General features: G+C 33.7%; 1 protein-coding gene and 1 non-coding gene across 5 annotated transcripts; both read right to left on the bottom strand.

Moving 5' to 3' along the window:
- Positions 1-663: 663 nt before the first annotated feature.
- On the bottom strand, positions 664-4,815 carry LOC7477193 (two-component response regulator ARR2). Of its 4 annotated transcripts, none has more exons than XM_024610938.2 (7): positions 4,377-4,815; positions 3,784-3,936; positions 3,298-3,681; positions 2,836-2,912; positions 1,483-2,676; positions 1,324-1,373; positions 664-1,231 (listed from the first exon to the last, which is right to left on the bottom strand). In XM_024610938.2, exons 1-7 carry the CDS (start codon positions 4,531-4,533, stop codon positions 1,228-1,230), a joined length of 2,019 nt encoding a protein of 672 aa, XP_024466706.1. In that variant the 5' UTR covers positions 4,534-4,815; the 3' UTR covers positions 664-1,227. The 4 variants fall into 4 exon arrangements, with proteins under 4 accessions (XP_024466706.1, XP_024466707.1, XP_024466704.1 ...); XM_024610939.2 differs by having other exon boundaries at positions 1,324-1,370; XM_024610936.2 differs by having other exon boundaries at positions 664-1,370.
- Positions 4,816-15,123: 10,308 nt separating this feature from the next.
- Positions 15,124-15,197, bottom strand: TRNAT-AGU (transfer RNA threonine (anticodon AGU)). Its single transcript has one exon. It is a non-coding gene; the product is annotated as a tRNA-Thr (tRNA).
- Between the last annotated feature and the right edge of the window lie 2,854 nt (positions 15,198-18,051).

Here is an 18,051-nt window from a genome sequence, read left to right as displayed (position 1 = left end):
CTGATCAACTTGGTCCCTTCAAGTTCACACAACGATGGTTCTTATTTTGACCAACTTGTTGCAAACCAACACTATCTTTTAGTTGCCAGCATGAAAAAACTGGAGAATTATTCTGGCTACAGCTGGTTTGGCCTTCCATTATCTAGGGTCAAACAAAACCTTCCATTATCTAGGTCAAAACTAGATAAACACAGATCAGGGCCGATGAGCCTAGAACGATGAGAGGAGGATTTTTGTACATTGTAAAAGGTGGACTTTAATCATGATCTCACAAGTTCTTTATCTTGTTTCTCAACCAATGAGCCACCTTTTCTTGTACCTAGAAACATGAGGCAACTTTATTAATAGAGAATATCTAGGTTGGCACATGACAGCATCACTGGTGTTATTTATCCCACAAACTGATTTATATCCCCCCTCCGTCTATTTCTTGTCTCCTTCAGGCTCACATGCTCCCTAAATGCATTCTAGCAAATGATGGTGAAAAAGTTCCTGCAACCTAAATGTAGAGCTCTCTACATTTTACAGCATGTGCATACTCGTCGAAGAATCCTACTAATCCAGAATGCTGGCTGTTACTTGCAACAAACGCTCACGCTCCATGCAACGTCAAATAGCACATCACAAAATTGAGGTTTCATTATGAAATTGCAGATCAAGAGAGAAGAAAACGAGGACCTCCTAAAATTACTAGAAAAAATCCAGGGAAAGACATACTCAGACTTGTGTCTAGAGCAATCAAATGGAATATGTACATCAAGGTCAATCCCTTAATTAATAAATATTAATAAAAAAACAAGGAGTTGAAAACAAAATCAAACTTGATCTATTATTAGAGTTAGAAAGGTTCCTAGAATTCTGCAGATGTCTAAGAAGTTGATTCCAACTTTCCACAACCCAAGCCACCGAAAACTTCCCACGAGCACCCTATAATGAGTTGCTTCTTGCTGGCTTTTCCAATGAAATGCAGACAAAATTTAGCAGGTAAGCCTTTGCATGCCATGCAATTGTATCTTATGAGCTTCCCAATTTTCTTCCATTGGAATTTATCCACCTCGACTTCCATTTGCCTGAATTTTTTTAATGTTCCAAACTGAAACAGCAAGAACATGATAATCACAAGAGAAATGTGGCTAAGAGAAATCAAACAATCCTTTATGTTTTTTTTTTTTTAACAAAACACTGACTTGAATTGCCACCCTCCAGTTGCACAGAGAGAAATCAAATTCATCTGTAGCAGCAGATATGTACATTAGAAACTGCAATAGCTAAGAGAACTGAGCACGGGGTATGTCCTACACAGGAATATTATCCAGGGAATACCCATCGAAGTCGAATTCAATTTCAGCTGGTCCAATGCCTGCCTGCTGCTGCTGCAAAGGAAGAAAAATTGGCACAAATTATTAGAAACGTTGGTAATTGAAATCAAAGGCAACTTTCCAAAACCCAACATATAAAATTAATGTGGAAACAGAAACCAACTTGTTTGAGAAGCGCACTCATGAGATCTTCCTGACCAAACTGTTCATTAAAGAGGGTAGTTTGAAGGTTTGCATCAGGGACTCTTTCAGTCTTAACTCTCACTAAATTCTCGGCAAAAAAGGTGTTGAGAGGTTGTCCGAGACTTTGTGCATTCACATGGCTCGTTGCATCTCCTGCTGAAAATATTGGCTTGCTGACAGCAGATATATTCCTGCCCTGTCCATTACTTTGGCTAGAAGAGAAGCCCTGATGAGCTAAAACTGATGATGCCACATCGACATTGCTTTGCAGAGAGTTGGATTGCTGAGAACCATTGAAGGCCATGCCTACATTCTGCAACTCCCAATCATGGGATCTATGGTGTTGCAATTCACTAAAAATATCATAACTTGGCATGATGAATCCTCCAGGTCCTTTCATTTCTGAGCTAATATCTTCGGGAAATGTCCCCTTGGATGTGAGACTAGGCACCCCAGGAGCACTTCCAAGAGCAAAACTAGTGGCTGTCAATTCAGCTGTGGTGTTCAAGGGGAAATTCAACGTTGGAGATGATTGTGAAACTGGATTGAATCCTGTTCCTCTGCCATTTTCAGCTAATCCATTTCTTGCCAAGACCCCACTGGCAATTGCATTAGTTACAATAGGCTGCCCTATGGACGATGGGAGTCTGGGAACTTGGCTGCTGGTAGTTTCATTTAGTATCTGGCCCCTAGACTGCTGTTGAGACATCTGCATCAGCAAAGAACCACTCTGACCACTCTGGTCTCCATGGGCATTGAGTTGCATATTCATGCTCCCAAGGGACTGAGCTGAATGGTGCAAGTCGGCTAGCTGCTTCGGCTCCATTGTGGTTGGGATTCCATGAAGTAAGTTTATTTGCTTACCATTGTTCAAATGTTGCTGTTGCCCCTCCCCAAATCTTAATTTTGGGTTTTCAAAGCTGAAAAGGTTCCTCTGATCAACAATTGGCATGGGCATTCTAGGCTTTGCTGTTGATCGACCAAGTCCGGCTGCTTGCAGTGTGGCAAGGCTTTGTGCAGGGATTTGACCAGCAGCAGCAAGAGTTTGAAGGTCAAGCCCATTAAGCGAGGACAATGGACCATATGTTGCTTCTTGCGGGTTGATAAAAGAGTTGCCCATACCGCTCTGGTGCTGTGAAACCCCACTTAACCTTCTAAGATACAAGCGATATTTCTGCACCATATAGTTGGATAGTGAGCAAATTTGGGTGGCAAAGTGAAAAGTCAAGTCACAAGAGGTGTGTATGAATTAACCTAGAACAGAAAAAATAATAGAAACATATACATCGTATTCTACACTAAACATTCCATGCTAAGCAAATACGTTCCATACCTGGAGGTGGCTGGCAACATTTTCTCTGGTGAGCCCAGGAACATTCATCAACTCCAGAATTTTCTTGGGAACTGCCTCTGCATCAACAGAAGAAAAATAAACATATAAGAGGGCAGAAATATTGGGAGTAAATGTACATAGTCCAATAGAGACAACTATGAAGGTGTAAGGTTCAAGCTAAAGTCAAATTACATTCGTATGACAGGATTGAATGGTAAAAAAATGTCAAGGCACAGCATAGAGATCTGTAAGTGATGCAAATGTAACATAAATCTAGTCAAAACTACGAGCTGATGGTGAGCAAAAAGGCAACCAGGAAGCATGTTTATCGCTTACACTTCCCCCAAGATTGTTCTAATATCCACCGCATGCTTCTCTAAACACAAGGTGCTGCATTTTGGTGCTTGTAAATTAGGAAGTATAACGGTATTAGCTATTGAAAGAAATGGTTAGGATACTTACTGTCAATTCCTAGTTGATGAACTGCTGCAACAAACTGTTGGTGAAGTTCAACTGACCAAACCACACGTGGTTTCTTTAATGTGGATGTATCATCCCTCTCATCTGCTTCTTCTTCCTCATCTTTTCTCCTCTTTGAGTTTTTCCAACTTCCTTCGTTTGCTGAGGATGAGTAATCTGCATCTTCAGATTGTTTCTGCTGCCTATCTCCTCCCTCTTCTACACTCCCTGATTGCTCCAAATCCTTCCACTCGTTCTTTCTCTTCCGAACCACGTGCTGCCATATGTTCTTAAGTGCCTCAATGCGAATCGGTTTAATCAGGTAATCACAAGCACCATGAGTTACACCTTTCATGACCACATTTTTCCCATCATCAGCTGACATCACTGCACAGTTCATAAATTATGCACCAGACATCACATTAATGTTAGCTCTTTAACAAGAAAGATCATTAAATCCATCTGAAGCAACTGCGAAAGGAAACTTACTGATAACAGGCAGATCCATCTCTAGCCCAATAAGCTCGAGAAGTTTAAATCCATCCATATCTGGCATGTGGACATCACTTATAACAATATCGTACCCGTTTCTGTTCTCTCGAAGTAAAGACAACGCAATCTCTGCTCGGTTACACTTTGTGACTGAAAATTCCCACACAGACCAAATCAATCAATCAATCAATTTACACAAACAAAAATGTCTTTTAGCACACACCCACAGACCTCAACGGGAGTTTACCAATCAGTGACCAAGAGGAAAGCATCAGACATCACAAATTCAAACAAATCTCCAAGACAAGAAGAGTAATAACATCCAAATTCCTATAAATCTTAAACCGAATTTAGAACTCCAATTCATTACATAATCATAGCACAGATGTGACACAAATCTCAACACTGCCACATAACTTCACAAGCAAAATCACTAAAGGAACAGAAGAAATGACCAATTATATGTCACACAGAAATCATAACACACCCAAAATGAAACCCAATTCATGTGTTGAGCATCAAAAACAACAAATTCAAGGAAACTATACTTGATCTTTGGAAGTATAATTCACATAAATCTCCATAAATACCTTCATAAAGGCAGGTCCTAAGCATCTTCTCCAAGATCACAAGACATGTTGGATCATCATCAACAACCAACACACGTAACCCTGCCGGGAACTGATCTGAAACACCACCAGAACTAGCCGTTGACATTGATCCTTTACAGTAACCGAGATTCAACATGGCTGCAAACAAAAACTTTGATCTCCAAACCCAGCAACTAAACAAAAGAGAGACACTACTAAATTCACATGTTTGAAAGACTTCAACTTTCCATAAAAGAGTCAAAAACTAAAAGAACCCAGTCGAGATACACGAGAATTTGAAGGAAAGAAGGGAAGTTTTGGATTATTAGAAGAGAGACAGAAAAAGGGAAAAAAATATCGATAATTATAAAAGAGACATGTATCTTCAGCTTCTTCAATTGAAGCTCTAAAAATCTCTGCTTTCTTTCAGTATTAATAATTTATTATTTTAAGTAAGGATTATTTTATTCAAAAGTGGGTCAGTCCTTGAAGAGTGGATCCAGCTCACTCTTGAAGTTAACTAACTCCACCGCGTATCTAAATCTACTCTAACAGAAAACCCCTAACGTTAAAAGTTTTTTACTGTTGTTCTGTAGCATGTTTGTGTTGCTGTCTTTGCTTTTTTCACTTCTTCTTCGTAGGTTTTTGTTTCTACCCGTGGACAAAACTTCTCTTCTTTGATGGGTCAAATTTTGTTGCACGAATTTGAAAATCTGTTGAAATGTTGGTGCATTCGGGTTGAGTTGAAACAAAATAGATTTATGTTTATCCATCTTTTAAATTTCAAATTAATTTCAAGTCAAGATTGCGAGATATTTTAGTGGATAATCACATGTTTTGGTGGTTATTTAGTTTATATTTTTATCCCTTCAGACAAATATATTTCTTTTGTATTTTATTCTAGTACACTATCTAGAACTCAACATTGAACTAAGAAATAGAGTCAAAGACAAAGGAGAAATGCAGTAAATTTCAAAAAGGCAGCCACTTAAAAACAAAAACTCAACGTTTTGTTTCCTCTAGCTGTAGTGGTACAAATGGAATGCCATTAATGTGTTGGGGATGTCTTCTTTATACTTGAATGCAAGAGTGTTTAATTAATTTGGGGGTGTCTTCTACATAGAGGCAGCCACTTCATGAATGTACTATCAGTTACATTTGTTGCCTGATCATGCCATTGAATTACCTGTAGAAACATGTAACCAATTCAAGGATGTTTGTTTATTAAATTGTAAATTACACGACCCTTTACTTGAGTCTCTAATTTCATTTTCTAAGCATGATTTGATTTACTTGATAAGCTTGCTAGCTCCAATATAAATTACATCTTTCTATGCATACAAGAAGAGAAAGGGGGGGGAATATTGAGCCTATTTTTTATGAAGACTCTCTCATGCTCGCACAAGCTGGTGATATTTTCATGTTACAAAGCAATGTATGGCACGGCAGCAGCCACTTGCGTTGTGGGTTGGTTTAGGCTTCCACTTTCAAGTTCCGAGAGTGGCCATCTCCTTTGTCACTTTTTCCTTTTTTATGTTTTCTTCGAACAAAAGCTCTCTGCTATTTGTCATTCTTTCTTTTGGTAAAAACAACCAACTGGTCCTCACTGATTCCCGTGACAGCATCACCAAAACGCAACTCGTGAAAACACGTAAACCAGTCCAACATATTTCCTTGAGTGCATTTTATTCCCTGTAATTTTAGAATTATTTCATTTCAACCTTTATAGTTGAATATTCTTCAATGCTAATCCTAATCAAAAGCTCTGATCATATTACTCTCTACCGTTAAGTTATCATAGATAACGTATTTTTTTTTAATAATAAAAAAATTCATCTCCTTTTGATCTCCTAAAACAAGTTCTAAGCCCAAAAAGAGATTGCATATCAGCCTAGTAATTCTGATCATATTAGCAAGCAAGAAAGCAGAAATTAAACCCAAAAATAATTACCGTTTAATTTAGGAAGCCATTGTCTACCTCCATCCAGAATGTTAAGTTCCTGGTTATAATTTCTCATTATTGAAAGGGAAAAACAAAAGAACATGTAGCCTAATTGATAGCAATCACTTTTTCCTCTTTTTTCTCTTTGATTAACGTAGATGTCCGGGTTAGCTTGCGCACACCTCGACTAATTCCACGGGCCCTGAAGTTAACGACCATGTAAGCCTCCGGTGGCCAACATATTAGCAACCACAGGGTTCGAATCTGAAATCACAGGAAAAACAAACTCCTTAATCTCAAGCTCTTATCACTGGATCACCTACTAGATGATTTCTTTTTTGTTTTCTTATCATATGATGCTGTGTTGGGCATGTCAATAAGATTACATAATGTTTTTGGTTTTATCCGGTGCTTTTTTGTGTTTACATGGTAAAAAAATAGATAGCTTGCTTTTTCACTGCAAGAAAAGCCGTGACCTCGCTACTAAAGGAGGGCAGACTGCAGACGTATATTCTCTGAGACCTTTTTTTATCTTTTACGATGAATATATATATGGATAGATAGATGTTAATGTCATTCACTTTGATCGCCACCGTGAAAACTGTGATGATTTTTCAAATTTAATATAATGTATTAACACCCCTTGCTTGAAGCCTCAGAGCCCAATAAAAACCCCGAGCAAGCAGATTAAAGCAACTGTTTGAGGGTTTTTAGCTTTTTTGGTGCAAGGGAGATGATGCTTTCAAGGGAAATCGAATATTATTTGTGTGGTAACTGCGCAGCATTATCCTTCACGCTCGCATTAAATTATGATTTGCGCGACACGCTCTTATGATAGCTTACGCTTTCCTGGTGGGTTTCAGGTGATTGGACCCTCGACACGTGGCATCTCATTGAAGTTGGAGAAAAGGCCCTTCCATCTCCTTTGCCATCATCCCTTTTGAACGGCGAGTTCCAACATGGATTTTGATAGTCTGCACAATGTCTTTCTCCGCTAGATAATAACAGAACTCAACACCGGCTGTGGTGGTCATCTACAGATCACCCCAGTTCCCTTCTGCAACAAAGAAGAAAATAACTTCCGGTAAAGTTAGTCATTTTCCGGCTATCTATTCCTTCCCCTCTGCAACGAACAAGGTCGAGGGCCTTCATTGCATGTGCCAAGCACATGATCCCCAGCTCTATAATAATTTGATGGGATAGCTTCATGTGGTGATGTTGCCATTCCCTTAATTTACCCTGATCTCATGTAGTGAAGAATCGTTGAATTCTTGCGATTCCTTTAATTTTAATAAAAATTGCTTTTTTTTTTTTATACAAGTTGCAATAAGAACATGGTACAACATTAAATTAAAATATTTACTCGATCTTCTTGCAAGCTCTTTCTTCAAGTCAAATTTTTTTTTAAAAAAATCAATTTGTAAATTCATATATTAAAAATAATTCAAGTCTCATTTTAAATAATCTTTTAAAATACCCTTTACATCATTTTAATAATGATAATAATGCATTTATAAGAAAATAATAAATCTTATTAAACATTAATGATAAGATTTAAATCCAGAAACTAAGTGCCGATTGAGTTTTATTTTACTTAACCAGTAGTGGAGGCGAAGAGCCAGCCAGGCTAGGCCAAGATGAATGAGGTAAGAGTTGAAAAGGGAGGGACCCATCAAACCCACTTTCAACTGGTCCGCATCAGCCGACGGTGACGTGTGTTAGGCGATCTTGAACTCACAATCAAATGGACACGTGGTGATGTCCTTAGTGCTGAAGTGGGTCCCGGTGAGGGAAAAAGCCAATATATTATTACTTACGGAGTTTGGACCTCAATTCGAGGAAGGGAGAGGGGCCCACACAAGAGCCCTTCTAAACTCAAAACCCCAGAGCGGTGAAAAGGGATCTGGGACCCACTCTGTGGTGTACGTGCACGCCTCATACACACATATCTTGTCCTTGTGTTGACCTGGCTATAAAATACATACAGGGCTGCGAGGGGGAGAGAGAGAGAGAGAGTTAGGTTAGACACTATTCGTTTTTGTATTTTAATAAAAAATATATTTTTTAAATTTATTATTTTTTTATGTATTGATATTATATATAAATTTTTAAAAATAAAAAAAATTATTTAAATATATTTTTAAATAAAAAATATTTAAAAAACAACCACTATTATAATAATAAATCCAAATATTTGTGGGTGACAAGATTAGATAATGAAAATTTCTTTATATATATTATTAAATCCTCAATAGCGATTTGGAAGCTATTTTTATTTTCAACTGGAACGAAGAGTTTCAATATTGATTCGAAATCTCGCTTCAGAATTAATATTATAAATTTTATGTATATGTTTACATGTATTTATTTTTGATAAATTCATTAATTTGCTGTTGTACATATACCTATATATATGTGTGTGTGTGTCATTAATAATATAAAAAATAGTAAGAATATTGTCTTAAAGATATTCAAGATCACTTAAGAACGTAAAGAGAGTGTTATTATTTGATTATAAACATATAAGATTTGCCTGCATATCAAGTAATTAATAAGATCTAATAAAGATTATAAATAATTAATTTGGATCAATTGTAAACAATAATATCACAAGTACGTGCTAATGAAAGATTATTTTAAAAAATCATTATTTAATTATATATTGACTAGCTAGTGGAATAAAATGGCCACACCGAAGTGCTTAGAGAGTAGTGTTCCAGTCCGTTTTGGTTTTGGATCATCTTGAACTATATAAAATAAGATTTTAAATAGCTGCAATTAGACATACCAAATGGAATGAAGCATTATTGCAAACTTTCCAGTACTTGAATAATATCATCATGCCGGACGACGGGAAGTGATTTTTTTTAATTTTCTAGAGGTGTGTAATTAATAATCTACTTAATTTGGAAAGGGAACAAAATAAAGAACGACTGCTGATCATATCTTGTAGGATGAGGAGCGAAAGCTGAATCAAACCAATTAAACTAGTTTACTAATTATTATTTTCACTCGGTGTAAGAGTAGAGCATATATAGTACGTACGTAGTGCAATAACACGTACAGCGTGTGTAGATTGTATAATTAATAATAAAACTACAATGTCTACGAATTCAAATGGCATTTGTTTCGTCCTTGTATCCCCAAGAATCTCATGAATTTATTATATATTGTCATTGAGTTGCCCTTTTTTCTTAATAAAAGATCGAAGAAAACAATATATATATCGATAGATTGGCTCTCTGCGACTAGCTAGGACTAGGATATATCAGCATATATATATAGAACATATATATTTTGGACGAGTAGTGATCAAGGATTAGTTATGAATGGTTGCTTTCCAAGATTTCAACTCCATTTATAGCTAGGAAGGTTGAGATGTTTCAATAAGACAAGCTGGGGGGAGATGGATATATAATTGAGCAGGTGGGAGTGGAAGGTCTTGATCTTGCTCCTCGACATCCATCCACCTAGAAGAAATCTCTCTCTCAATCATGACAATAATTGAAGCGAAGCTCGGAGCTGCATCCATAGCTGTTTTGTAATAAAAAAAGGGGGTGTGTACTAGGTGGAATTAGATCCACATATGGCTACTTTGCCAGGCTTGCAAGATAGTGAGTGGGTCCAGCCAATTTGACAGTCGGTGTGGTCTGTGTACTGGCCAAGGACCACCAGGAATGTAATCAGACTGTAATCCTCATGGCTATATCGATTTTACCAAAGAAGAGATGGATAGATACCTTACAGGTCGGTGCATGCATATATGGTTCGTGCCCACTGCTAGCCCTATCATTGATTCCTGAGTCCTGTCTCTACGGAAGGATTTTGTTTCATTAGCTCATGTAATGGATCATCCTAGACACCATTCTTGGAATTGCATTTGATGTGCTCTTTTTATTATTGTTATTCTTATATATAAAATGGATGCCTCGCGATCTTGACTCTACAAGACTCCCTTTATATATAAAATTCAATTAATTCTTGAGGCCTTGAGCTAGCTAACATTCTCCACATATGCCTGCCACCATAAACCCACTCTACTTTCAAAAGCTTTTGGGGTCAAGAGACTCCTTTTAGTCTCTCTTAAACACTAAATATTAACAAAATTGCAAAGAATATATAGAAGATAGTTAATTCGAATGGTCTCGAATCCTGTCAGAATCCCAAAACAATCATACAAAATTATATGTTTTGTTTCAAATGATTTTTTAAAGGGTTCTTGATTTATTTTAACTGTCAAGTCAAGCAGGGAAATAATATTTGCAGAAACATGATAGTTCAGAGATAAAATCTATTAAGTTGATAGATCTGGTCGCTGCGTTAATCGATCTCTTCTCACGGTGTGTAAATTTACCCTAGCCTAGCACTTGTTTTCTAATATATATTAATTTTCGTGAGAGGAATACTGATCAGTGATGGTCAACAATTTGATTGGCCTGGACCGAGTTGAGTTTGAGTTGACCACCAATATTGCTAAAACATCCCTATCTCCATGCAACGCAAGATGAGTTGCACAGCTCGTAACACGTATCTTTCTGTATTCGCTTCACAAGTGTTTAATTATTCAGGTTGAAGTGCTAGTCATGAATGATTGAAATTTCTTATTGAATTGTACGATAAGAGAAAACATGGATCATTCAATAAATTGTTTTGGGAATGTTTTCTTTAAAAAATACATAATAATAATAAAATACATAAAATGGAAAAGACCAATTAATTAGCGATAGGGTTTATTATAAAACTAATTAATTGCTTAAAAGATTAAAAAAAATATTTGAAGTAACACAAATATAGCTTTGATAATTTTGGTGGTAAAGAGATTTGGTACTATTTATTTTTTAAAAAAAACAACATGCGAACATAAATTTTTGGAAAAAGGCTTATAATAGTTTAAATAGGTCCCTTATTGATATAATCCAATAAGGAAAAGAAAACTTCACGTAGATAGGAAAAATAAAAGGTAAAAATCTAAAATTAACTAGAAAAAATACTAAAATTAAAAAAAAAACATAATTTGTTGGGTCTGATTTGAGAACCTTCCTATCCTTTATAAATTAAAACTTGTAGAACTTGTTATCAAAATTTAAGCTCGGTCCAATAATCAAATAAAAATTATATCATTTTTTTATTAAAAAAAATTGTTTGATATGTTTAGACCTTATCTGCTAGTCATTTTGTTCATTCAAATACTCGAGAACCTCTGCATTATTTTCTTGATTCTTAAATGTTCAAATTTTAGGGCCAATTCTTATAAGGATTTATTAAATTTTTCTGAAAGCAATATAGGGGATATTTATTTAAAAACAAACTTACTTTGAATTAACATAAAAAAATTAAAATAATATTAAAAAACATTGATTTTGGTTGTAATTTTTGAAAGGGTACAAGGGTTTAATTTTTCTACTAGTCAAATATACGATTGGAAAGGAAAAATGAGGAAGTGGCTTTCCAGAGAGCATTAAAAGCGTGATTATTAAGTCATATTATGTTAGTTTAATATACTTTGTAGTCAATTGATTAATTACATGTGATATTATTATATTTATGTAAATACATATTTATTATTAATAAATACTTAATTTATCTTTAATATTCATATAATATTATATTAATGAATCTAGAGTAAAGATAAAGTTCATGGGACAAAAATTCTTTGCAAAGAAAATTATTATAATTATAAAATTCTTATTGCATCAAAGCATTGTTCCTAAAATGTTTCTGGTCGATACTTTCTTAAATACTGGACATTCATTAGAGCCGTAAAAACTGATACAGATTATGTTTTTTTAATTTATGAAAGGAAGCACATAAGCTGAGGTATGAGGAATACCTGGATCTAATATGTACATGTTTGTTATAAGATATGCACACTGAACTGAACCGCGTGAGAATTTTATATGGATAAATTACTAATGTCTATGGAAAGGCTCACGTGACGGTTGTATAAGTGATCTTTAAACTTGACATTACTAAGTTATCTTATATAGAGAATGCTATGCTTTGATATTGTTATATGTTATCTTAATTGAGATAACAAAAGGGCAGATATTTAGTGGAGCTTGAACTATATGAAGATACTTGAGTAATCAAGAGAGGATTTATCATCTTAGATTAATTAGAGAAAATATTTCATCTGTTCTTAAATAATATTGATTGAGAAATCATTGACTAAGGTGAAATGAAATTTGAAAAGGATTCCAAATCTTATTCACACAATCAATGATTATTATGTAAAGAGTAAACATGATTTAACATAATAGACATACTCCATACTTTAATGTTAAATCAGAACATTATTGATGAAAAAATATTAATTACACCGAGAAACTGGTCACTTAAAGGTTAAGTCAAACTACTAATGACTTTTCTAACATTTGGGAGATTATGACACACATTATTAGACGATGTACCTGATCTTCAAACATAAATTAATCAATTGTTGAATTAATAATAAATTAAATTGTTTAATTTATTTAATTCTATTTAATTATAATTATAATTTATATTTGGACCAATATATTAGAAACCTGATGGACCACACACATTAAGAACCATTAGTCAGAGACTAAACTGGAATGATTTAATTAAGTATGACTTGATTAAAATATATTTTAGAAATTAAGGACTCGATTATAATTAATACAAGGATTATATTTCTAGACTTAGAAAAATAAAGTAAGGATTTAATTGAGTTAATTTCTTAAATAGTCCTAAATTAATACATGAATGTTATTTAGGGGGAAGATTGATATTTTATCAATTTATAGGGTTTTTTAGATTTTCCTATAAATTATAAGTTATGCCTCCTTTTGTTTTAGTAAGGAGTGGTTATTTGTTAGACAAAAAAAACTATGTAAATATAATATTAGAGTTAGCACTCTAGGCATAATAATCCTTCTCTTCTAAATAGGGATTTAGAAGATTTTTCATGAGTGATTCGTGTGAATTACTATTGGAGACCGGACAATTGAATGCCTTATAGTTTGCGAAAACCCAACATTTAAGGAATTATTTTAAAAAATAATAATAAATTTTCAAGTAATAAATCTCTAAATAATTCTAAATATATCTAATAAAAATCTAAAAACTTTCAAATAATTTCGTAGCATTGAAAGCATTTATGAAAAAATTTAGGAACTCAAAACACCCATAATTGGATAGTACAGATCAGTCTCCTTCCATCGTGAACGTGGAAAGGGCAAAAACTGTGGTCGCTTGCTATCCCAAAAGGTCAATCGATAATGTGGATGCTTCCAAATGCTGAATCAGAGCCCATTGCTGCAAGTGGCCGCAAAAAAACACTACTCCCTCTCTCATCATTAGCCCATTAAACCGGACCTAGAACTCGTGTTCCACAATCTATCCAGGTTCTAAGAATCGACCAAACTCAATCTAAACATAACATAATCTAAATTTTAATTCTTCTAAACAGGTAATAATACCAGTTATATCTATCAGTGAAAATAAAATAAAAACACCCTTAACCAGAATCAAGTCCTAACATACCAGATCCCTTCAACTACCAAATCCATTAAGGATATGACCTTGCCTTTTCAAAGCATAAATGACATCCATAACAGTGAGAAATGTTGGTTCGGAAAGTTCTAGAAGATGTTTGTTTGTTGTTTATTTCTTACTCGAATGAATGCTCAATCAATACACCATAGACTATTTATATAGCTTTGCTTTCTAGCCTAATAAGACTCTATTTACTCGAAAATAACTAATCCTAATCTAATCTAAGCTAGTTGACACAAATCAGGACTCAGGAGCCTAAGCCTGGCTGGCTGAGTTGCAGGCTTTAAGAGTGATTTTCCCGCCTAGAATGCCTCTAATTTCTAGACTTGTTTTCTCCTCTTCCTTGCAGATTGCTCCTATTTCTTCCAGTCCAATTCCCGCTGAGAAACTCCATCTGGTTGCCGACTTATAGGTGCTCGGAATCCATCCCTGCACCGACTCTGCTGCCTGGAATTTCGGTTGCTGCTGTTTCCTTGCTTCTTCCGTGCCTTTGCTGATCTATCGTGAGCCTTTCTTTGGTCCTTATCAATAGTTTACAACATCACAGATGACATTCTCCTCTAGTCTCCACATAGATAAGACCAATGGTACGATTTACCCCGCCATGTCTTGCCAGACGACAGATCGCAGGCCTCGTGATGCCCTGAATTTAGATTGTTTGAGCATCCTCAGGTGGAAGTCAATAGGATACGCGGCACATCAACAGGAAGTAGCTGGAAACATTGACAGGAGCGAAGAAAGCAAGGTCAGGCATGAATTCCTTCCTTGATGGAACAGTAAAAACAAGGACGTCTTCAAGGTTTGGAAGCATAAAATTGTCGGACGCCAAGCAAAATGTTTTGGATGTGTTTGTAATTGATCTTCAAATCATTAAACTTTGCAGAAAGAGGGGGCGGAATATTGAAATTGCAGTTAGGTAGGTGTCTTTCAGGAGGAGAAAAACAGTTAATCCTGAGCAACATGTTGCTCATTTATATGTAATCCAGGCATATACCTGGCAATTCCTTCCTCTAGCACGAGAATTTAAGAGACCCCAATGGCTTGTTCTCTTATTGTTGGTCTCTTCACTTCACTTCTCTAACTATATATCCGATTCCATATATCTGGACTGAAACTTCCTTCAAAAACCTCTCTCTCCAAGGTCTCCGGATCTAATTAACATGGAGAAGAATAGGGCGGGGGGGGAGGCGGGAAGCTAGCACCCTTTACTTTAGATATGCATTCTTTCCTCATCTCCGGGGTAAAATAACGAGAGAAAAAAACAGAAGATAAATAATCGGTTAGCTCTGCTCTCGTTGAGAGTCGAACTCAAGACCTCCCGCTTACTAAACGGGTGCTCTAACCAACTGAGCTACGAGAGCCTGCCGGTTAGTTGTCTAACCCTAACTACAATCTTCCTGACAATACCTCAATTCGAGTCTCATCGTTAAATATGCATGCTAAATGCTACTAAATATATTTTATTTATGAGATATCTTTTTTATTTATGTACTATTTATAACAAATTGTCTTAAAGAATAAATTGAAAATAGTTTTCAAATAAAAAAAAGGGAAATAAAAGATTATCTCATAAATAGAAATAATTTAATAATGTCATATTTACATGCATAGTTACGTAGAGACTTGATGGAAATTAGCTATTTAGTTAATTAGACAAGTTTAGGCAGTAAATGTTAATTGTCTTATTATATTTTCTTACTAATTATCAAGTATAGTGTCTCAAGAATTAAAATAAGTCATTTATATCCGAAAGTATAAAATTCAAGATGAATTTCTATTCCTCCGTAGTTTTCACTATGATATAGTTACACTTGCACATTGACACTTCAAAAATAGAAATCCTAACATGTTCCCTTCTCTTGGGAAAAACAAATATCTAATTTTAAATGATTACATTGATAATTAAAAAGATTTGCTTATCTCCTTGATTTTTAAAGTTTTAATTCTTAGACTAGTATTTAGAGAGAATTTATGATTTTTTTTAATGCACTAGGTTGATATGGAATATATATTCTTAACTTCGTTTGAAAAAACTTAATCTTAGTTAGTGTTTATTTAGTATATTTTTTAAAAACTATTTTTAATTGAAAATATATCAAAATAATTATATTTTTTTAAGTAAAAAACATTAAAAATAATTATACCACAAAAACAAACACTCTTTTCAATCCAAGGTGTGTTTGATTTGGTGGTGGTTCGTGCTTTTAAAAAAAATTGAATTGTTTTTGCTTTAAATTAAATATTTTTAATGTTTTTTGAATCGTTTTGATATACTGATGTCAAAAATAATTTTTAAAAAAAACATATTATTTTAATAAAAAAATATTTTAAAAATAAACTATTACCATAATACTAAATACTACCCTAAACTAAACAAAGAATAATCTTACCATCTAAAAGAAAGAAAAAAACATGGTCCAATCAAACCCTATCCTAATGAAGTTACTTGCTTAGTAGGCGGGTAGAGACGGTATTTATATATCATTTGATATTTGATGATGTAATAATAATAATTTTTTAAAATATATTTTATTTAAAAATATATTAAAATAATATGTTTTTAAAAAATTATTTTTAACTTCATTACATTAAAACAACCAAAAAATTATTAAAAATATAATTTTAAACAAAAAAATATTTAAATTAAATATGAAGCTAAAAGGTATGGGGAAATTACAGCTTCCCCACACCTATTACAACTGTAGATTACAATAGTAATCCACAATGTTTTTTTTCTTTCATTTTGACCTTTTTTATTTTTTTATTTGGTTGTTATTTGTTTTGAATTTAGTCCTTATATGATGTGTTTATGAGGAATTAAAGTTGATAATTTATTTTAATTTGCTTTATATATGATTATCGTAGTATAAAAAAATATCCCAACATCCGGTCGGTATCAGGAAAATATCAATGTATTGCGGTATAGTCTACTTTTTAAAAACATTTAGTTAAATAAAAAATGATTTAAAAAAAAATTATTAAACTTTGTGAAATCAATGACCTGGTTTACGAGTTTGGCGAGGTAACCCTAATTGCCCCAGTTTATGGGTTTAGTAGGGTACCTTTTTTTTTCCTTTCTAATTGGACTCGATTATGTGATTATCTATTTTTCTTTTTATAATATAGTTAAAAAATTAGTCTTGAAAAAAATATGTTATGAAATTTTTGAAAGTTCATGACTTTTTAATAGGCATGACGAGTTTAAGTTTTTTTTTTTTTTAATTCAGTTTTTAATTTCATCATTTGATATTGAACTGTTTGAGAATTGAGTTTCATAATTTATTTTATTTTGCTTTCTATGAGGTTATCATAGTTTTTTTAAAAGTATCAGTATTGGCTTAATGCTCGATTTTGCGATCGTCTATTTTTGTTATCATATAGTTAAATAAAAAACAGTTTAGAAAAAAAAACAAGTTATTAATCCCAATGAAGTTCATTACCTGGTTTGCGAGTTTGGTATGTTGACTTGGGTTACCCAATTCATGAGTTTAACGAGTTTACCCATCAAAATTGACATGTTTTTTTTAGTTTCTGGTCCTTTATTTTTTCTAATTGTTTTTTTTTATTTCGCTCTTCTTTAATATTGGATTGGTTGAAAAATAGAATTCATGACTTATTTTTTTTATTTTTTATAGGGCTATCACGATCTCAAATAAATATCTTTTTTAGAGTTGATGCTCGATTTTGAAAGCATTCAATGTTATCATGAAATTAAATAAAAATAATTTACAAAAACAAAAAAGTTATAAAACTCATTAAAGTCCATGATCCAGGTCGCAAGGTAACCACATCAATTTAATTTGACATCGTCTCAATATAAAAAAATTGTTGTCTTGAAGATTTTTAAAAGCTATGCTATATTTTTACCAATCATTCAAGTTGTCTTCGATTCAGTTCAAATTGAATAATTCATTTTGGATCAGCTCTCATGCTGATTAATTCAAAACTTGAGTTAGACAATAAAATAAATTGACAAGTTTAAAAATTAATTTTTTTAATTGATTTAATGATATTATCAAAAGAATTTCTATATTCTTAATAATTTTTAAGGTGTTTATTTTTTTTTTTAAGGTGTTTGAATGTACATTTTTTTTTAAGGTGTTTGATCCACGTTCCCCTATACTACGGTACAAAAAGAGAGGTCCATTTCTGCAATCCAACAAACCATCTAAGCCCATATTTGCAAACAAAACTTTCAATAAAGACAGACTGAAA

The sequence above is a fragment of the Populus trichocarpa genome, chromosome 10 (assembly GCF_000002775.5).
Source record: "Populus trichocarpa isolate Nisqually-1 chromosome 10, P.trichocarpa_v4.1, whole genome shotgun sequence".
Classification (NCBI taxonomy): domain Eukaryota; kingdom Viridiplantae; phylum Streptophyta; class Magnoliopsida; order Malpighiales; family Salicaceae; genus Populus; species Populus trichocarpa.
The sequence above is the reverse complement of the archived record's forward strand: the minus strand, read 5'-3'. Positions and strand labels throughout refer to the sequence as shown.

Bases quoted from the DNA above. Each gene is read 5' to 3' on its own strand.
- LOC7477193 (XM_024610935.2), bottom strand. From the start codon at position 4,533: ATGTTGAATCTCGGTTACTGTAAAGGATCAATGTCAACGGCTAGTTCT. The intron at 3,937-4,376 runs GTATTTATGGAG...GGGAATTTTCAG, and splicing joins TAGGACCTGCCTTTATGAAG to TCACAAAGTGTAACCGAGCA. The intron at 2,913-3,297 runs GTAAGTATCCTA...CTGTTGATGCAG, and splicing joins TCATCAACTAGGAATTGACA to AGGCAGTTCCCAAGAAAATT.